The 23,091-nt window shown below is 38.4% G+C and overlaps 1 protein-coding gene across 35 annotated transcripts in view; it reads right to left on the bottom strand.

The window, feature by feature from the left end:
- The window catches only part of EIF4G3 (eukaryotic translation initiation factor 4 gamma 3), a 378,557-nt gene that overhangs the window by 9,366 nt on the left and 346,100 nt on the right, over positions 1-23,091 (bottom strand). For all 35 annotated transcript variants that reach the window (XM_067015920.1, XM_067015865.1, XM_067015714.1 and 32 more), the window contains 4 exons: positions 22,239-22,364; positions 20,741-20,822; positions 18,493-18,591; positions 9,844-9,990 (listed from right to left, as the gene is read on the bottom strand). In XM_067015920.1, coding sequence (XP_066872021.1) covers positions 9,844-9,990; positions 18,493-18,591; positions 20,741-20,822; positions 22,239-22,364 — 454 coding nt within the window. The remainder of the gene's footprint in view (positions 1-9,843; positions 9,991-18,492; positions 18,592-20,740; positions 20,823-22,238; positions 22,365-23,091) is intronic.

Genomic DNA, 23,091 nt, shown 5'->3' with positions numbered 1-23,091 from the left:
CTGATGTCAATAATATACCAGAAAGCCTGATGCTGAGTCTAGGCTAAAATCTATAACAAACTATCATATGAATGATTTAAAAGTCTTAGAGCGGAAAGAGATGGTTATGTTAAGAGGAATAAATACATACATGAAAAACAAGTCATGCTAAACTAACCTTCTCTCCTTTTCTGATACGATCAGTATATGGTATCTCAGATGGATACAGCCTTCACTTTTCTAGACTTCAGCAAGACATTTGACAAATTATCTAATAAGAGATATCCCATTATGGACAAGATGAAAAGGTGAACTAGACAGTAGAATGATGTGAAATAATAAACAAGTTAATAGCTGAAATGTCCACAGGGGTGGGGTGAGATTTGGTCCTAAAAAGTATGCTGCTTTGGCTTGGTCCTACCCCATTCACACATTTTACCCATAGCTCGAATGAGGACAAAGTTGACATATTAATGAAATGAAAGGAGGATACAAAGTAAAAAAGATGGCAAGCAAAATTTATGACCAAGTCAGAATCTAAAATGTCCTGACAAGACTAAAAAAAACCCCGTCTAATTTAAGAAGATAAATGTAAACAAAATTAAATTATTAAGGGACTTCCCTGGTGGCACAGTGGATAAGCCTCCGTGCTCCCAGTGCAGGGGGCCAGGGTTCAATCCCTGGTCAGGGAACTAGATCATACATGCATGCTGCAACTAAGAGTCTGCATGCCACAACTAAGGAGCCAGCGAGCCACAAATAAGGAGTCTGCCCACCTGCTGCAACTAAGACCCAGTGCAACCAAATAAATAAATAAATAAATAAATAAGTATTTTAAAATAGAAATAAATTTTTAAAACACCGTTTTGGTTCAGAACCAAATGCATAAGTTCGGGATGGGAGAGGTGACTAACCTGCAGAATGTAACAGAATGGGTACTACAAGACTGAAAGAGCAAGGAGACCTTCAATATGGTGGAGGAGTAAGACGTGGAGATCACCTTCCTCCCCACAAATACATCAGAAATACATCTACATGTGGAACAACCCTACAGGATACCTACTGAACACTGGCAGAAGACCTCAGACTTCCCAAAAGGCAAGAAACTCCCCATGTACCTGGGTAGGGCAAAAGAAAAAAGAAAAAACAGAGACAAAAGAATAGGGACAGGACCTGCAGCTCTAGGTGGGAGCTGTGAAGGGGGAAAAGTTTCCACACACTAGGAAGTCCCTTCACTGGCAGAGATGGGGGTGGGGGGAGGCAGGGGGGAAGCTTCGGAGCCACAGAGGAGAGCGCAGTAACAGGGGTGCAGAGGGCAAAGTGAAGAGATTCCTGCATAGATGATCGGTGCCGACCTGTACTCACCAGCCCGAGAAGCTTGTCTGCTCACCCACCGGCCGGGATGGGTCGGGGCTGGGAGCTGAGGCTCGGGCTCTGGAGGTCAGATCCCAGGGAGAGGACTGGGGTTGGCTGCGTAAACACAGCCTGAAGGGGGCTAGTGTGCCACAGCTAGCCAGGAAGGAGTCCGGGAAAGAGTCTGGACCTGCCTAAGAGGCAAGAGACCATTGTTTTGGGGTGCACGAGGAGAGGGGATTCAGAGCACTGCCTAAACAAGCTCCGGAGATGGGCGTGAGCCACGGCTATCAGCACAGACCCCAGAGACGGGCATGAGATGCTAAGGCTGCTGCTGCTGCCACCAAGAAGCCTGTGTACAAGCACAGGTTACTATCCACACCTCCCCTCCCGGAGCCTGTGCAGCCAGCCCACCACTGGTCCTGTGGTCCAGGGAAAACTTCCCCAGGAGAACACACTGTGCGCCTCAGGCTGTTGCAACGGCACACCAGCCTCTGCCGCTGCAGGCTCTCCCCGCATTCCGTACCCCTCCCTCCCACCCAACCTGAGTGAGCCAAAGCCCCCTAATCAGCTGCTACTTTAACCCCATCCTGTCTGAGCAAAGAATGGACTCCCTCAGGAGACCTACACACAGAGGCGGTGCCAGATCCAAAGCTGAACCCCAGGAGCTGTGCGAACAAATGAGAGAAAGGGATATCTCTCCCAGCAGCCTCAGGAGCAGCGGATTAAATCTCCACAATCAACTTGATGTACTGGCATCTGTGGAATACCTGAACAGACAACAAATCAACCCAAAATTGAAGCGGTGGACTTCGGGAGCAACTGTAGACTTGGGGTTTGCTTTCTGCATCTAACTGGTTCCTGGTTTTATGTTTATCTTAGTTTACTATTTAGAGTTTATCATCATTGGTAGATTTGTTTATTGATTTGGTTGCTCTCTTCCTCCTTTTTAAAAAAAAATATATATAGATATATATATATTTTTCCTTTTTCTCTTTTTGTGAGTGCATATGTGCATGCTTCTTTGTGTGATTTTGTCTGTATAGCTTTGCTTTTACCATCTGTCTGAGGGTTCTGTCCATTTTTATTCTTTTTGTTTTTAGTATAGTTTTTAGCGCTTGTTAACATTGGTGGATGTTTTTTGGTTTGGTTGCTCTCTTCTTTCTTTTCTTATTACTTTTTAATTTTTAATAATTATTTTTAATTTTAATAACTTTATTTTATTTTATTTTTAAAATTTATTTCTTTTTTTTCCTCCCGTTTCTTCTGAGCCGTGTGGCTGACAGGGTCTTGGTGCTCCGGCCAGGTGTCAGGCCTGTGCCTCTGAGGTGGGAGAGCCAAGTTCAAGACACTGGTCCATCAGAGACCTCCCAGCTCCACATAACATCAAATGGCGAAAGCATTCCCACAAATCACCATCTCAACACTGAGACCCAGGCTCCACTGAATGACCAGCAAGCTACAGTGCTGGAACACCCTATGCCAAACAACTAGCAAGATAGGAACACAACCCCACCCATTAGCAGATAGGCTGCCTAAAATCATAATAAGGTCACAAACACCCCAAAACACACCACTGGACATGGTCCTGCCCACCGGAAAGACAAGATCCAGCATCATCCACCAGAACACAGGCACAAGTCCTCTCCACCAGGAAGCCTACACAACCCACTGAATCAACCTTAGCCCCTGGGGGTAGACACCAAAAACAGTGGGAACCACAAACCTGCAGTCTGCGAAAAGGAGACCCCAAACAGAGTAAGTTAAGCAAAATGAGGAGGCAGAGAAATAAGCAGCAGATTAAGGAGCAAAGTAAAAACCCACCAGACCAAACAAATAAAGAGGAAATAGGAAGTCTACCTGAAAAAGAATTCAGAGCAATAATAGTAAAGATGATCCAAAATCTTGGAAATAGAATGGAGAAAATACAAGAAACATTTAACAAGGACCTAGAAGAACTAAAGAGCAAACAAACAATGATGAACAACACAATAAATGAAATTAAAAATTCTCTAGAAGGAATCAATAGCAGAATAACTGAGGCAGAACAGATAAGTGACCTGGAAGATAAAATAGTGGAAATAACTACCACAGAGCACAATAAAGAAAAAAGAATGAAAAGAATTGAGGACAGTATCATTGACCTCTGGGACAACATTAAATGCATCAACATTTGAATTATAGGGGTCCCAGAAGAAGAAGAGAAAAAGAAAGGGACTGAGAAAATATTTGAAGAGATTATAGTTGAAAACTTCCCTAATACGGGAAAGGAAATAGTCAATCAAGTCCAGGAATTGCAGAGTCCCATACAGGATAAATCCAAGGAGAAACATGCCAAGACACATATTAATCAAACTATCAAAAATTAAATACAAAGAAAAAATATTAAAAGCAGCAAGAGAAAAACAACAAAAACATACAAGGGAATCCCCATAAGGTTAACAGCTGATCTTTGAGCAGAAACTCTGCAAGCCAGAAGGGAGTGGCAGGACATACGTAGAGTGATGAAAGGGAAGAACATAAAACCAAGATTCCTCTACCCAGCAAGAATCTCATTCAGACTCGATGGAAAAATTAAAACCTTTACAGACAAGCAAAAGCTAAGAGAATTCAGCATCACCAAACCAGCTCTACAACAAATGCTAAAGGAACTTCTCTAGGCAGGAAACACAAGAGAAGGAAAAGACCTACAATAATAAACCCAAAACAATTAAGAAAGCAGTAATAGGGGGCTCCCCTGGTGGTGCAGTGGTTAAGAGTCTGCCTGCCAATGCAGGGGACATGGGTTCGTGCTGGGGTCCGGGAAGATCCCACATGTCGCGGAGTGGCTAGGCTCTGTGAGCCAGGCTAGGCCCGTGAGCCATGGCTGCTGAGCCTGTGCATCCAGAGCCAGAGCCTGTGCTCTGCAACGGGAGAGGCCACAGCAGTGAGAGGGCCGTATACCGCAAAAAAAAAAAAAAAAAAAAAAAAGAAAGAAAACGATAATAGGAAGATTAAATGCTCCAACCAAAAGACACAGATGGGCTGAATGGATACAAAAACAACACCCATATATATGCTGTCTAAAAGAGACCCATTTCAGACCTAGGGACATATACAGACTGAAAGTGAGGGGGATGGAAAAAGATATTCCATGCAAATAGAAATCAAAAGAAAGCTGGAGTAGCAATTCTCATATCGGACAAAATGGATTTTAAAACACAGACTATTACAAGAGACAAAGAAGGACACTAAATAATGAACAAGGGATCAATCCAAGAAGAAGATAAAACAATCATAAATATTTATGCACCCAACTTAGGAGCACCTCAATACACAACGCAAATGCTAACAACCATAAAAGGGGAAATCAACAGTAACACAATCATAATTGGGGACTGTAACACCCCACTTTCACCAATGGACAGATCATCCAAAATGAAAATAAATAAGGAAACACAAGCTTTAAATGATACATTAAACAAGATGGACTTAATTGATATTTATAGGACATTCCATCCCAAACCAACAGAATACACTTTCTTCTCAAGTGCTCATGGAATGTTCTCCAGGATAGATCATATCTTGGGTCACAAATCAAGCCTTGGTAAACTTAAGAAAACTGAAATCATATCAAGTACCTTTTCCAGCTGCAACGCTATAAGACTAGATATCAACTGCAGGAAAAATATCTGTAAAAAATATAAACACATGGAGGCTAAACAATACACTACTTAATAACCAAGTTATCGCTGCAGAAATCAAAGAGAAAATCAAAAACTACCTAGAAACAAATGACAATGAAAACACGACAACCCAAAATCAATGGGATGCAGCAAAAGCAGTTCTAAGTGGGAAGTTTATAGCAATAAAATCCTATCTCAAGAAACAAGAAACATCTCAAATAAACAACCTAACCTTACACCTAAAGCAACCAGAGAAAGAAGAACAAAAAAACCCCAAAGTTAGCAGAAGGAAAGAAATCTTAAAGATCAGAGCAGAAATAAATGAAAAAGAAATGAAGGAAACAATAGCAAAGATCAATAAAACTAAAAGCTGGTTTTTGAGAAGATAAACAAAATTTGATAAACCATTAGCCAGACTCATCAAGAAAAAAAGGGAGAAGACTCTAATCAATACAATTAGAAATGAAAAAGGAGAAGTAACAACTGACACTACAGAAATACAAAGGATCATGAGAGATTACTACAATCAACTATATGTCAATAAAATGGACAACCTGGAAGAAATGGACAAATTCTTAGAAAAGCACAACCTTCAGAGACTGCACCAGGAAGAAATAGAAAATATAAACAGACCAATCACAAGCACTAAAATTGAGACTGTGATTAAAAATCTTCCAACAAACAAAAGCCCAGGACCAGATGGCTTCACAGGCGCATTCTATCAAACATTTAGAGAAGAGCTAACACATATCCTTCTCAAACCCTTCCCAAATATAGCAGAGGGAGGAACACTCCCAAACTCATTCTATGAGGCCACCATCACCCTGATACCCAAACAAGACAAAGATGTCACAAAAAAGGAAAACTACAGGCCAATATTACTGATGAACATAGATGCAAAAATCCTCAACAAAATACTAGCAAACAGAATCCAACAGCACATTAAAAGGATCATACACCATGATCAAGTGGGATTTATCCCAGGAATGCAAGGATTCTTCAACACACGCAAATCAATCAATGTGATAAACTGTATTTACAAATTGAAGGAGAAAAACCATATGATCATCTCAAGAGATGCAGAAAAAGCTTTCAACAAAATTCAACACCCATTTATGGTAAAAACCCTCCAGAAAGTAGGCATAGAGGGAACCTACCTCAACATAATAAAGGCCATATATGACAAACCCACAGACAACACTGCTCTCAATGGTGAAAAACTGAAATCATTTCCACTAAAATCAGGAACAAGACAAGGTTGTCCACTCTCACCACTATTAAAATTCAACATAGTTTTGGAAGTTTTAGCCACAGCAATCAGAGAAGAAAAAGAAATAAAAGGAATCCAAATGGGAAAAGAAGAAGTAAAGCTGTCACTGTTTGCAGATGACATGATACTATACATAGAGAATCCTAAAGATGCTCCCAGAAAACTACTAGAGCTAATCAACGAATCTGGTAAAGTAGCAGGACACAAAATTAATGCACAGAAATCTCTTGCATTCCTATACACTAATGATGAAAAATCTGAAAGAGAAATTAAGGAAACACTCCCATTTACCAGTGCAACAAAAAGAATAAAATACCTAGGAATAGGGGCTTCCCTGGTGGCGCAGTGGTTGAGAATCTGCCTGCCAATGCAGAGGACACGGGTTCGAGCCCTGGTCTGGGAGGATCCCACATGCGGCGGAGCAACTAGGCCCGTGAGCCACAATTACTGAGCCTGCGCGTCTGGAGCCTGTGCTCCGCAACAAGAGAGGCCGCGATAGTGAGAGGCCCGCGCACCGCGATGAAGAGTGGCCCCCGCTGGCCACAATTAGAGAAAGCCCTCGCACAGAAACGAAGACCCAACACAGCAAAGATAAATAAATAAACTCCTACCCCACCATCTTCCAAAAAATTCCCAATTTAAAAAAAAAAAAAAAAATACCTAGGAATAAACCTACCTAAGGAGACAAAAGACCTGTATGCAGAAAACTATAAGACACTGATGAAAGAAATTAAAGATGATACAAACAGATGCAGAGATACACCATGTTCCTGGATTGGAAGAATCAACACTGTGAAAATGACTGTACTACCCAAAGCAATCTAAAGATTCAATGGTATCTCCATCAAACTACCAATGGCATTTTTCACAGAACTAGAACAAAAAATTACACAATTTGTATGGAAACACAAAAGACCCTGAATAGCCAAAGCAATCTTGAGAAAGAAAAACGGAGGTGGAGGAATCAGCCTCCCTGACTTCAGACTATACTACAAAACTACAGTAATCAAGACAGTATGGTACTGGCACAAAAACAGAAATATACATCAATGAACAGGATAGAAAGCCCAGAGATAAACCGACACACATATGGTCACCTTATCTTTGATAAAGGAGGCAAGAATATACAATGGAGAAAAGACAGCCTCTTCAATAAGTGGTGCTGGGAACACTGGAGAGCTACATGTAAAAGTATGAAATTAGAATACTCCCTAACACCACACACAAAAATAAACTCAAAATGGGTTAAAGACCTAAATGTAAGGCCAAACACTATCAAACTCTTAGAGGAAAACATAGGCAGAACACTCTATGACATAAATCACAGCAAGATCCTTTTTGACCCACCTCCTAGAGAAATGGAAATAAAAACAAAAATAAACAAATGGGACCTAATGAGACTTAAAAGCTTTTGCACAGCAAAGGAAACCATAAACAAGACGAAAAGACAACCCTCAGAATGGGAGAAAATAGTTGCAAATGAAGCAATTGACAGAAGATTAACCTCCAAAATTTAGAAGCAGCTCATGCAACTCAATATCAAAAAAAACAAACAACCCGCTCCAGAAATGGGCAGAAGACCTAAATACACATTTCTCCAAAGAAGATATACAGATCGCCAACAAACACATGAAAGAATGCTCAACATCACTAATCATTAGAGAAATGCAAATCAAAACTACAATGAGGTATCACCTCACACCAGTCAGAATGGCCATCAGCAAAAAATCTAGAAACAATAAATGCTGGAGAGGGTGTGGAGAAAAGGGAACCCTCTTGCACTGTTGGTGGGAATGTAAATTGATACAGCCACTATGGAGAACAGTATGGAGATTTCTTAAAAAACTAAAAATAGAACTACCATACGACCAAGGAATCCCACTACTGGGCATATACCCTGAGAAAACCGTAATTCAAAAAGAGTCATGTACCACAATGTTCATTGCAGCTCTATTTACAATAGCTAGGAGATGGAAGAAACCTAAGTGTCCATCGACAGATGAATGGATAAAGAAGATGTGGCACATATATACAATGGAATATTACTCAGCCATAAAAAGAAACAAAATTGACTTATTTGTAGTGAGGTGGATGGACCTAGACTCTGTCGTACAGAGTGAAGTAAGACAGAAAGAGAAAAACAAATACTGTATGCTAACACATATATATGGAATCTTAAAAAAAAAAAGTTATGAAGAACCTAGGGGCAGGACTGGAATAAAGACGCAGATGTAGAGAATAAACTTGAGGACATGGGGAGGGGGAAGGGGAAGCTGGGATGAAGTTCGAGAGTGGCATGGACATATACAGACTCCCAAATGTAAAAAAGCTAGCTAGTGGGAAGCAGCTGCATAGCACAGGGGGATCCGCTTGGTGCTCTGTGACCACTTAGAGGGGTGGGATAGGGAGGGTGGGAGGGAGATGCAAGAGCGAGGGGATATGGGGATATATGCATACGTATAGCTGACTCACTTTGTGATACAGCAGAAACTAATACACCATTGTAAAGCAATTATACTGTTAAAAAAAAAAAAAGACTGAAAGAGCAGTTTGAGCTCAGTGTAGTGAGCCTGCCAGAAGCACAGTTAAAAAAAAAAAAAAAAAAAAAGGCAGAAAGCACCACCTAACTCTGTACTGTTGGACCACACCTGGTGATCATGCTCAGTTTGCACATGTCACTTTGAGAGGAATGTTCAAAATCCAGGCTATGCTTGTATGAGAATAATCAGACAACGGTCTGGATATCAAGATTTCAGGAATGAATGAAAGAACCTAGAGGGGGAGATAGGGATATATCTTATTGACTAGTATAAATTACTTTTAAAAGACTCTGAATTAGGTGAGATGATAGATTATCGTATAGACAGCAGGGAAAACAGGTAAAAAAAACCAATTTATCAGAAGCTTCATTATTTCTCAGTGCCTGGAAATGAGTTGTTAAAAAAACAACAGCCCATTAGAAGGACTACAAAACAAGATTTATGCAAGAGGGAGAGAACTAGATTAGCCTTCAATGGCTTTCCTTCAACTTGGATTAGTATATGATCTCATGGAAATGTGCACAAATAAAACACATGTACATAAACAGAAGTTACTATTTAAAGGAATACAGTAACAAATTAAAACCAGACATGATCAACAGACTCTACAACACAAGATAAATAAGATATAAAGTTTCCAGAAGGGAGCGTTGTTATGAAAATGTCAGTCAACACATTTAATAATAATTATATATTGCTTATTAATTTTATCCAGATTAGTATTAAAAACATGAGAACATTAAGAAAGAAATGCAAATTTTTCAATGGTAAAATGCAGGGTGTATCCAAAACTAATGAGAGATCCAGGAGAATGGCTTATGTTTTGAATATTTTTACCTGACTTTATAAAAGACTACGAATCTTATAAAAATAGAAAAACAGCATTAGTTTCAAATACATAAATATGTAAGAATAAAAACTAACTTCATTAAAGTTAAAAACTCCCATTAAGTGAGAGGGTAAATATGTGAATGAAGGGGATCCCACAAGAATCTTTCTTGCAGAGATATCAGGGAAGGTGACATAGTCTTTATACCTCTACCCAGTCAAAGATCTGTTCATCGTTTGCTTTGTCCTCAATAATGAGTTTCTCGAGTCGCTTATACAGCTCTTCAGCAGAGAGTTCTTTCTTTGAAAGTGCTTCAGAGGAACAGGAACCATCAGACTCTATAAAGTCCAACTTCTGTAACATACAGTGTTAAACACATTAACAAAATTCAATATTATTATCACGCTGAGAGGAAAACAAAGTTATGGGCTATCTCTTCTATTGCACATGGAATCAAAATGATCAGCAGAAGCAATTCTATATTTGTTGTTCTAAAAGATTCTCACTCCATTATCCTTCTGAATATTTCCCCATTTTTAAATACTGCATAGCTCTACTTCTTCTTAAAAACAAAAGCAAGCTTACTTCTCCTCCAAATCATTCTGAGTTTTGTCTTTTTAAAAAATTTAAGTACATCTGACATACAATATATTAGTTTCATGTGTACAACACAGTGATTTGCCATTTGTATACACTGTGAAATGGTCACCACAATAAGTCTAGTCATTATCTGTCACCGTACAAAGTCAATACAATACTATTGACTGTATTCTCCATGCTATACTTTACATCCTCATAATTTATTTATTTTATAACTGGAAGTTTGTACCTCTTGACCCCCTTCACCTATTTCACCCCTGCCAACCCCTTCCCCTCTGGCAACTAACTACCTAGTCGCTGTATCTATGGGTTTTAATTTGTTTTGTAGAATTGACACATCAGTGAAATCATGCAGTATTTGTCTTTCTCTTGACTTATTTCATTTAACATAATACCCTTGGGTGCTTCAGTCTGGCTTTTAGCTGTGACATAGCTCTAAGGCAGGGCAGGAGTACTGGCAAGGGTACAATTTAATGCCCTTTTTGCAGCTTATGATTTAGTATCACTATTGCCACCGAGCAGCTGTCAAAAACTCTATAGTTTTAGTTTTGTCAAGTCCTTCAAACACCTCTTGACCATTCTGAATCCGAGTGTGAGAAATGATGCCATAATTGTTTAACTCTTAGATGGGTAGTTAAAAAAAATCAATAATCAAAATGATTTTTCATTTTCAAGGGTATAAGGAAATGAGGTATATAAGTATGTTTTGCCTTGTAAAGTTTCTCTATGCAAAAACCATGAAGATTAAAATATTAAAGATTATTAACATATTTTCCTCTAATACCTTAGAAGACTCTGATATATTCCTATACCCTCCTTTGATCCACAAAGAAAAAGTAACCTTGAATTCTGTGAAAAAAAAATTTCATTCTATCATTGTAATTGTCTTTAGCACTTATGTCCCATTTAAAAATATATTCCTATAAAGTTTAGAAACATGATTCAGTATTACAATTTTTCTGATTCAATGTTGATAAATATCCCAACCACCACATTTCAGTATACATACAAAATCACAAGAAGATGGCCATAAGTTCTTTTAAGAACAGGCAATTTTTCACAACCTTGAAACATTCTCCAAATTTGTTCTAACACTCTTAGGTGTTAGAACACCTACACAGAATACCTCTTTAACTTACCCCAAACCTACACAGATGATTGAAGGTCTGAGAGTGATTAACAACAACAGCAAAGTCAAACACGAAATACATTGCTCATTAATATAATATGACATAAAAATGTGAAAGTGAACGTCTTTACCATGGCCAAAGAGAGTCTGTAGTGAGTGTAAAGTCTACCTTGGTCATTGGAAGAGAAACATTTATTTCGCAGAATCCCTGTGATTCTGTATACGTTATCTAATCCTCCTAGAACCTAGAAGGCTGGGCTTCAAATTTATGGATCAGCTCATCACTACCTCTTGCAGAATGGACTCAGGTTCCCAGAAAAAGGGCATTAAACCAGCCATTTTAATTTTTATTTATTTTGGCTGCACTGGGTCTTCGTTGTGGCTCATGGGCTCTCTAGTTGTGACACACAGGCTTCTCTAGTTGAGACACGCTGGCTCAGTAGTTGCGGCACACAGGCTTAGTTCCCTGACCAGGGATCGAACCCAGGCCCCCACTGCATTGGGAGTGTGGAGTCTTAACCACTGGACCACCAGGGGAGTCCCTAAACCAGTCATTTTAGAAGAAAGCTAAAATTCAGGATACAGAAGGCCAAGTTTTCTGGAACCTCATTTTTTTGTCTTTTAAACATTTTTATTAATAACAACATCATCCGTAACTGAGTTCCTCTCTATGCTCAGTGCTTCTTAAACATTACCTCATTTAATCCCCATAAAAATTCTACCAGAGAGTTATTATAAGCATTTCATAGGTGAGGAATATGAGGCTTAGAGAAATCAAGTAATTTGCTTCAAGTCTTAAGTGGTAGAAAACTGGAACCTGAATCCAGGTTTATTTGACTTCAAATCAGGGTGCCATATGTTTTCATTTCTCTTGGATATACACCTAGAAGTACAACAGCTGGGTCTCATGGGAATTCTGTGAGAAACTATCCTTATGTAGTTATTTTCATAAATTACATTTTTATACAATGTATGCCCATTAACACATATTTATAGTTATTTTCTTACGGATTTGCCTTTTAAATCATATAGCAAAGAAAATGAGGAGCTACAAACCAAAAACATAATAATACTTGCTTTTATATTTACCTGTGTGGTTACTTTTACCAGTTATCTATATTTCTTTGTATGGCTTCGAGTTACACTCTTGTGTTCTTTTGCTTCAGCCTGAAAGACTCAGTTTAGCAAGGGAGGTCTACTAACTCACTTAGTTTTTATCTGGGAATGTCTTAATTTCTTCTTCATTTTCTTTTTTTTCTTTTCTTTTTTTTTTTTTGCGGTACGAGGGCTTCTCACTGCTGTGGCCTCTCCCGCTGCGGAGCACAGGCTCCGGACGTGCAGGCTCAGCGGCCATGGCTCACGGGCCCAGCCGCTCCGCGGCATGTGGGATCTTCCCGGACCGGGGCACGAACCTGTGTCCCCCGCATCGGCAGGCAGGCTCTCAACCACTGTGCCACCAGGGAAGCCCTCTTCTTCATTTTCATAGGAACTATTGCCAGATAAAAACAGTCTTTAAATTTTAGTACTTTAGTTATTCTTTTTTTTGGCTGCATTGGGTTTTTTTTTTTTGGCTGCTTTTGCTGTGTGTGGGGCTTTCTCTAGTTGAGGCGAGCAGGGGCTGCTCTTCATTGTGGTTCACAGACCTCTCACTGCAGTGGCTTCTCTTGTTGCGGAGCTGGGCTCTATGCACGTGGGCTTCAGTAGTTGTGGCACATGGGCTCAAGAGCTCAGGCTCAGAAGTTGTGGCACACGGGCTTAGTTGCTCCGCGGCATGTGGGATCTTCCTGGACCAGGGCTCAAACCCGTGTCCCCTGCATTGGTGGATTCTTAACCACTGCACCACTAGGGAAGCCCAGTACTTTAAATATATCATTCCAGTGCCTTTTGACAGCCAAAGTTTCTGATGATAAATTGGCTGTTAATCTTATTGAGGCTTCTTTGTATGTGATGAGTCTCTTCTCTCTTGATGCTTTCAAGATTTCTTCTTTGTTTTTGTCTTTCAACAGTTTCATTATATCTTGACGTGAAACCGACTTTATCCTGCCTGGAGTTCGTTGAAATTCCTAGATGTGTAGATTCATATCTTTTATCAAATTTAGGAAGTTTTTGACCATTATTTCTTCAAATACTTACATACTTTCTTCTGCTCCTTTCTCCCTTCTCTGGGACTACTTTATGTATATACTGATGTGTTTGATGGTGTCCCCTAGGTCCTTAGGCTCTGCTAATTTTTCTTGATTTCTTTGCTCCTCAAACTGAGCAATTTCTTTTTCAAAGCCTCTTTATATGTTAAATGGATTATTTTTCAATATGTATTATTACAATATAAAGTTTTCTTTAAAAAATAAACTACAGGGACTTTTAAAAAAATTCAATACATTCAGTTTCTTATAACAATGGCAGAAAATTCATTAGCAAGACAATTAGTAAAACAGTGTATCTGTTGTTAATACTGAAGATGGATTTTCATCATAGTAAATTAGTGCTGAATCAGTGATTCCTGACTGACTGAGCAATTTCAACTGCCCTGTTTCCAAATTCGCTGACTGATTCTTCTGCTTGCTCAACCCTGCTGTTGAAAGAGTCTAATTTTTCATTTCAGCTATTATCACTTTTCAGTTTCTACTTGGTTCCTTTTTATAATTTCTACCTCTTTACCAGTATTCTCAACTTGTTCAATTCATCATTCTGATTTCCTTTATTTCTTCGTCCACGGTTTTCTTCAGCAACTTGAGCATATTTAAGTCAGTTAAAGTCCTTGTCTAGTATTCCCAATGTTTGGGCTTCCTCAGGGATGCTTTCTGTCATTTTCTTTTTTCCCCCTGTGAATGAGCTGTATTTTCCTGTTTTTTTGAATACTTTGTAATTTTTTGTTGAAAACTGGACAGTGTAATGCAGTAAGTCTGGACATCAGTTTCTCTCCCTAACCCCGTATGATGTTGCAGCCATCTGTTTAGTGACTTTTAGACAAGAACTATATTCCTTCTCGTATATGGTTAGTGAAGTCTCTGATGCATTATCTCTGCAGTCAGCCAGTGACCTTTAAGAGATTTCAGTGAATGCCTGGATCCAATGAGAAAAAGAGAGAGGCGTGGGGGCGTGGAGAAGACATAAATGTGTTCTGTTTAAGTTCTCTGACAGACCCCATCCAGGAAATTGCTTCAGGGTGAGGAGCTGAAATGACATCAAGGTCCTGCACAGGATACTCAGTGAACTGCTAGGCAGATTAAAAGACACAACACCAATCTTTAGAGGACAGGTCTTTATTGCTCAACCTGGCACCAGAAAGAAGGTGCTAATGTCTCCTCAGCTGTCTGTCACAGATCTGGGTGCTGATAGCTTTCTATGCAAAACACCAAAATCACTGGAATTTACCAGACTCTTTTTTTCATCAAGCATCCTCCTGGTGTTGGTAGTACATATGTTCCACTCCATAAATCCAAAATAGCTGATTCTAACAGACCTTCCCAGCTCAATAGTTGTTTCAGTGGAGGGACGAATTCTGGACCTTCTTACTATATCATCTTCCCTCCCTACATCCATACACTGATTTTTAAATTTTAAATTAACCTTACATTCCTGTGATAAAACCTACCTGGTTATGATGTATTATCCTTTTATATACTGTTGCATTTGATTTGTGAAAATTTTGTTGACAAGATTTTCTCTGTGTTAATTAGGAATACTGGTCTATAGTTCTCTTTTCTTGAAATGCCCTTGATTTTGTTATCAATTTAATGCTGGCCTCACAGAATGAGCTGGAAAATAAGTCTCTCCTGTTTAATGTTTTGGAAGAATTGGTGTAGAATTCTTTGCAGAATTGGCATTATTTCTCCCTTAAATGTTTGGTAGAATTCATCAGTGAACTTACTGGCGCCTGGAGTTTTCTTTGTGAGAACGTTAACTACTTCAATTTCTTTCATAGATATTCAGGTTATCTATTCTTCTTCTTGAGTCAGCTCTAGTAGTTTGTGTCAAGAAATTTACTCATTTCAACTAAGTTGATATATTTATTGGCATAAAGATTATTCGCAAAATTCTCTTACCTGTTGTTATGTGTAGAATCTATACAATGTCACCTCTCTCATTCTTTTTGTTAGAAATCTGTGCCTTTTCTTTTTTATTTTTTCCAGATTAGTCTGGCTAGGGGTTTATCAATTTTATCTTTTCAAAGAACCAGCTTCTGACTTCAGTGACTTTTCCCTATTGTTCTTCTGTTTCACTGACTTTTGCTCTGATTCTTGTTATTTCCTTTTTAAAAAAAATTATTTATTTATTTATTTATTTTTGGCTGTGTTGGGTCTTCGTTTCTGTGCGAGGGCTTTCTCTAGTTACGGCGATCGGGGGCCACTCTTTGTCACGGTGTGCAGACCTCTCACTTTCGCAGCCTTCTCTTGTTGCGGAGCACAGGCTCTAGACGCGCAGGCTCAGTAGTTGTGGTTCACGGGCCTAGTTGCTCTGTGGCATGTGGGATCTTCCCAGACCAGGGCTCAAACCCATGTCCCCTGCATTGACAGGCAGATTCTCAACCACTGTGCCACCAGGGAAGCCCCTCCTTTTTTCTATTTACTTTTTGAGTTTTATTTGCTCTTTCATTTTCTAATTTTGTAAGGTTGAAGCTGAAGTTACTGATTTGTGACCTTATTTCCTACACACAGGTGTTCAGTGCTAAAAATTTCACTCTAAGTACGGCTTTAGTTGCATCGCACAAATTTTGATGTGTTGTGTTTTCATTTTCATTCAGTACAAAATATTTTTAAAATCTTTTATGATTTCTCGTTGACTCACACGTTATTTAGAAGTGTGTTACTAAGTTTCTAAATGTTGCCCTTATCCTTAAAGGTTAGTTTATTTGGAAGTCAACTCTAGATTAACTGATATTTTCTCAGCACTTTAAGATTAGTCTGGGACTTCCCTGGTGGTCCAGTGGTAAAGAATCTGCCTTACAATGCAGGGGACACGGGTTCAAGCCCTGGCCAGGGAACTAAGGTCCCACATGTCGTGGGGCAACTAAGCCCATGCGCCGCAACTACTGAGCTTGTGCACCTCAACTAGAGAGCCTGCATGCTGCAGACTACAGAGCCCACACGCTCTGGAACCTACACACCACAACTATAGAGCCCACACACCCTGGAGCCTGTGCGCCACAACTAGAGAGAGGCCTGCGCTCCGCAACGAAGAGCCCGCACGCTTCAATGAAAGATCCCACGTGTCACAATTAAGACCCGATGCAGCACCCCCCCAAGATTACGCCACCATCTTTCATTGTTATTTATGTGCACTTTGATAACAATTGGCTTTCATTGTTGCTATTGCAGTCTGCTTTTCCTTTGTAGGTAATGTGCTTCTTCTTTCTAGCTACTTTAAAATCTTTTTTTGCTTGTTTTTGATATTATGCAGTTTCACTAAAATGTAACTATCCTACATGGTATATACATGTGCTTTCTATATAGATTCATATATTTTTCAGTTCTGGAAAAGTCAGCCACAGTCTCTTCAAATATTGCCTCTTCTCCATTCACCCTATTTTCCCTTCTAGGACTCCAATTAGACACATGTTAGACTTTCTCATTCTATCCTCTAAATTTCATAACATCTCTTAGAATTCTGTCTAGTTTCTTCTCCTCCTTTTTTTAATATCTGCCCAGTCATTCTGACTACTCTCTTCATGTTTGCTCATTTTTGTGATTCCCTCTTTTAAAAATAATGTTATTTTATATGCTGAGTGATGATTCCATTATCTCAAGACTTTGGAGTCTAAATCTTGCACTTACTGTCTGTTTACTGTCACTCATGGTTACCTATTTTGTTATACATTAAATGAACTCTAAGTATTAAATCATATATTTAGATAATGTTAATTTGTAGAAAGTAAGAGCTAAGTTGAGTATAGTTTTCTCCAAAGAGCATTTTGGTTTGCTGCTTTTTGGAGCCAGGGTAATATTGAACTGGGACCATTTCAACATCTTCAAGATCTCTGGCAGCGCTTATAATGGTATTAGGCAACACAACCTTTACATGTGCTTACTGCTCAGAGTCGATTTCATCTTTGGCTTTTTTCCCCCTTATTCATTTTGTTACTTGGGAATTTCTTCCACTTTTTATGAGCCCAGCTATGCAAGATAAATTATGCCTTATGTAGATTCTTATTATCATGGCAGGAGTGCTCCTCAGTGTATCTAGACTACAACCAAAAGGAAGCGAAAGTCCACAGTTAACTTAATGTCTTTATCCAGCTTAAAATATACTTAAAGTCATTTTCAGATTGCTTTATTATTTTCTTTTTACTCAAGAGTGATTTTTTTCTTCTTATTGTTCATTTTGTTGGCTGTCTTAGCATTTATTTTCCTCAGATGTTTTAGGATTCTGACTTGCAGGATCATTTTGAGAGGAAGTTTTTTGTTTTGTCACTCTTCTTTTTATGGTTGCCTCTATTTGATCCCCTACAATTCTTTACTTAGGACCAGATTATATTGACTATGGAGCCTTCTGCCTTGTTGTAGATTTCTGAATCCAGTTACCAAGTCAGTAGGCAGCTTAGCTAAGGTTCTGCCTATAAGACTATATCTACTTCCTTGTATTTATTTATCAAGTTTCCACTTAGCGACATGCAGTTAAGCCTGTCTCCAATTTTCTACCTTGAAAGGGACATCTAGACCGTATTACCCCACAGAAATAACTTCTGTCTCTATTTGCTTTCAGACCCAGGGCTCAGAAGACTTGCAGTTTTAGCCCTATTAACCTTGCTTTATTTATCAATTTCATTTCTGGTTCATGGAGACGTGTAGCTTGCTTTCTAAGTGTAGCTAAGTCCTTAAATTTTTCTTTTCTTTTTTATCTATCATCTAATGAATGCAAAGACAAAAAGCTACAATGTTGTTAAAAGTTGCCTGGTGAGAATCGTGATTGATTCTGATGAGAGATCAGAAAATATTTGTCCTTAGGAATCATGAGGTTTTTGTGGGGTAAAATGGCTTTAAAGCATGGACTTACAATGACATCTGGACCATGATTCCTATTTTGGTCTAATTTTAATAACTGGAATACTAGTACAAATACCTTTATCTCCTCTAAGAAACAGACCAACTACGATCAAACAGGAAGGCACAAGCCTTGCTCTTACTCACCTGCTCCAAGAGAAAATTATGTACATCTTCCCCTTCTGGTAAAAAATCCTTCCAGCTGAGGTCAGCCTCCCTCCATAAGGCTCCCACTTTCTTATGGCTCTAAAACAGACATTAAGTTCAATCCATTTACTTTTACATTGGAAGGAGAAAAAGAAGTCAAGAGTACAGAATTTTGAAAGAAGGCTAAAAAACTGAAACTTTTCCTTGATGATATAGAGTTAATTTCTTAGGACACTTAGCTTTCAAACTGAGATGTCAGAATGTTCATAAATGTAATGGTAAATGAAGTACAGTTGCTTAATGTTCAATAATTTCTTCTACCAGATGACTAATCTGGGGATCTGCAAGCTGGTGTTTGGGGTTTATGAATATAATCACCTAAAAAGAGTCAAATTCACAGAGCTTATAAAGTCAAAACTGTCTCTTTTCCTGGATAGTGCTATATGCATCTGCTATTAAAGCCATTCAATAAGCCTCCCTGGAGTCCCTCTTCATAGTAGATTATGATTATGCTACTTAACATGAGAATGACTAAGGAAGTCATTGCTCCTGATCAAGGAATGAGAATTATTTCAAGGGCAAGAAGAAGTACAAGGTTGAGCCCAGGAAACAACAGAGAAGAGCTGCTGTCAGGTGGAAAAATGATGAGGAGGTACAACAAGTCCACTGCCTGAACAAAGTCACAGTGATAAAGGAAAATGTCAGGCTTTGAGGCTGCAACTGTCATCTAAGGAACATGTATTAGTTATTTCACAGACTAACTTGCCCAAGGTACAGCTGATAACCTGGCAGAAGTCAGGATTTAAACTCAGGCTAATTCCAGAGCTTACATTCTATGAGAATTTTGTTTTAGTTAGGAGAAGTGAGAATTTGCTTTCTGTTTCTACAAATAAAAGTTAACAAGAATTTGAATTTTAAGGACTAAAGTCAAGTAGGTAGAAGAGCAGGAAAATATTCTGGATCTACATATTAGGGTTCAATAAAAACTTTAGTGCCATCAAGCAAAGAATATTAAGAACAAATAGATAATCAACTAGAATTAGAGACGAGACTGTTTAGTACACCTATCTATGAATAAGTATTACACAAATAAGTATAATAGTTTAAGTCAGAAATCACTCTAAAATTTTCATACGTGAGTTGTTTTGCTTTGACGTTTCTCACCCCAGGAGTTACATCACCTTTGTGAAGCTACACCACTTTCCCAAACATCTTAGACCTCTAATATAGCACTGACTCTCTTTTGAAACTATTGGTTTAGATTTGTCTCCCTCTCCAGTCTATAAATTCTTTGACGGTTTAGCTATCCTTGCAGACTAAAATCCTAGCATAGAGCTTTGCAGAGAATTATGCAGTATTTATTAAACTAAAATAAATGTAACTTTAAGATAGAAATTCACAATCCTGCAGAATCATTTTTACCACCTATTTCTTTTTTTGCCATTAAAAAAATTTATTTTATTGAAATACAGTTGATTTATCATGTGTTAATTTCTGCTGCACAGCAAAGTGATTCCGTTATACATATATATACATTATTTTTCACATTCTCTTCTATTATGGTTTATCACAGAATATTGAATATAGTTCTCTGTGCTATACAGTAGGTCCTTATTGTTTACCCATTCTACATATAATAGTTTGCATCTGTTAATCCCAATCTCCCAGTCCATCCCTCCCCTACCCCAACCCCACCCCGGGAACCAAAAGTCTGCTCTCTATGTCTGTAAGTCTGTTTCTGTTTCGTAGGTAAGTTCATTTGTGTTGTATTTTAGATTCCACATGTAAGTGATATCAATATGATTTTTTTACCACCTATTTCTAATCAGATTACCTAGCCTGTGATCAAAAAATATTGTATAATTAATCATTTTATGAATCTTATCTTTCTCTGAAAGCAGACGAGTTTTAATTGAAATCTATTAAAAAGTATAAATAATATAGCCATTTTGTTTCAAGAGAAGATAAAATCATTAGCCACAAATAAAATACATCTTGAGATTCTTTAGAATTGTACCAAATCTAGCTGAGATTAGGTAATTCTTTCCCAAATTACAAGAAAACAGGACAAATATACCTTTGGAAGAAACTAGATTGAACGAGAAACCTCACTTTTTTTTTTTCTTCAAATAATAGAAGTTAAGAGTTACCTGCACAGTGATACCTAAGCTTTTCATGGATAACCCAAGATCAAAATCACTACACTTCCCAATAGGCTGCTAAATCCAACACTCAGTTTAATACTCACCATTTGTTTGCATAGAAGGTGCAATATTTCAGAAAGCAAGACTCCAGCTCTTCCAACAGGAAGTAAAGGTTTGCTAAATTCTCTGTAAAAGATAGGAGTAGTGATTAAGTATCTCTGAACAAATTCTGTTCTAGAACAGTATGCAAACAATGTGTGCCAAAAGAACAGATACTGTGCAACCTAAATAATACTGGGCAAGCCAAAATTCCAGAACATCTCTAAGTAATAATTTTCAGAAGTAGTTCAGAGACTTCAGGTTCACTTTTTGCTTCATGGGGAAGCTGGAAAGAGACTTTAGAATTCCTGGGTTTTGCCTTTTTCTCCAACTGCTTCAGTGACAGAAGCAATGCAAAGATCAGTCTCACTTAACAATCTGTTTATTTATTTATTTTTTTTTAATTTATTTTTTTAATTTTTTTTTTATTTTTTGCGGTATGCGGGCCTCTCACCGCTGTGGCCTCTCCCGTTGCGGAGCACAGGCTCCGGACGCGCAGGCCCAGCGGCCATGGCTCACGGGCTTAGTTGCTCCGCGGCATGTGGGATCCTCCCAGACCAGGGCACGAACCCGCGTCTCCTGCATCGGCAGGCGGACTCTCAACCACTGCGCCACCAGGGAAGCCCAACAATCTGTTTATTTACATGAGCTCCACTTTAAGCCGAAAGAAGAGAAGCACCTTAGGTAGCAGGGAGTTGTGACGCTTAGTTATGAAGTATTTTTAAGAAAGGAAGCTTTTCTTTAGAATACAGGTGAAACAGAAAAGAACCAATTTTCTCACAATCTATATCAGTATTTCCCAAACTGTGTTGCACAGGATATTAATAATTATTCCTCAAAAAAGGATTCTACAGTCAATTAAGTGAAGCACTGCTGACTTAAACAAAACTAAAGTTTTTATTTGTTGTTTGGTTTTACTATAGGATTCTTATAACCTTTAATGTGCTATAATACGCTTTGTGAATCTCAAAGAAAAGGGACACAATAGTATGCAGAGTTTGACTATGTGAACAGCTTTGGGGGAAATACTAATGTTTTGAAGAAGACTTTGGGAAATACTAGTCTACACAATGTAGCAACAATTTCCCACTCACGTCCAAATCTAGAAATGCCTAAGAGCTCAGCTCCTTTTAAAACAACCTGAGCATGTGCTATGCAGGTACCACAGTCTGAAAGTTATTATGTGGATCTATAACTTCTTACAGCATTGAAGCAATGAGAGACATAAAAGTCAGATTAACATTAAGCTTCCAGGAGCAATCACCTTCCAATTACATGACTCTGGAGCCATATCTAACCTTAATGGACCACAGGGCTATTATATCCCCATCACTTCTCCAATTTAGAAAAATATAACATTTTTATACTGAAATTAGAAGTCTTAAAGAGCCACAGCCTGCGTCTTCAAAAGCACTAAAGCAAAAGCACTATGCTAGAAACCCAGCTGGTAAGCTCTGAGTCATTTTAACTAGATATACATCAAAAGAAACAAGTATAACTTACATGATAAGTTCTCTCATGGAGATTCCTCCTTCTTTTAACATGGGGGTCACCAGTTCAGCAAGGTACAACCAAATATGGGGAATATCAATGGCCATGTCATCTGCCAATTCCAATGTTTCTGAAAAACTGAAAAAGAACAGGAAAAAAATTCACATGCAAATGTAATTCAAAAGCTAACATTAAATAAACAGACCAAAAACCAGTCAACAAATACCTATTAAACAACTGCTATGTTCGGTACTGTTCTAGGCATCAAGTAAACAAGGTTTTGCTCTCTAAGAGCTTATATTAGTGTGGGGAGGAAAACAAAACAACCAAAAGCCTATTTGCAGATAGGGCTAATTCTCTGAAGAACATAAACTATGGTACTAGGCTATCCTTAGAGGGTGATCAGAAAATACCTCTGTATGGAAGTGACATCTGAAAGACTTAAATGATGAAAATGAGGCAGTTATATGACATTCTAGGGTAACAAGCTAGTCTATTTAATTCCACACTATAAATAGTTCACCACAGTTGAGTATCATATCCTCTGAGTCAGTCAGAAGCACTGACTAAAAACTTAGTGTAATGCAGACCAGACATAAGGAGAAGAAAAGACAGAAATCCTTGTCACTGAGGAGCTTACAATGGGGAAGAAAACTGGATGGATACAAAAGAGCCTGACATATTACTGTATAACATCGTCATTATGACATGTTACAAACTGTTCGACCTCTAAAGGAAAGCTAATGGTTACAGGCTTTCATGCTATGGAATATTTCTGAATGTAAAGTAAAATAAATGGAATTTCAATATAAAAGTTAGAAACACCAAATATAAAATATCAGCACAGTCTTATTTAGGCTGAAAA

Source organism: Kogia breviceps, chromosome 1 (assembly GCF_026419965.1).
Source record: "Kogia breviceps isolate mKogBre1 chromosome 1, mKogBre1 haplotype 1, whole genome shotgun sequence".
NCBI classification, from domain to species: domain Eukaryota; kingdom Metazoa; phylum Chordata; class Mammalia; order Artiodactyla; family Physeteridae; genus Kogia; species Kogia breviceps.
This window is presented reverse-complemented; position numbering and strand designations above follow the sequence as displayed.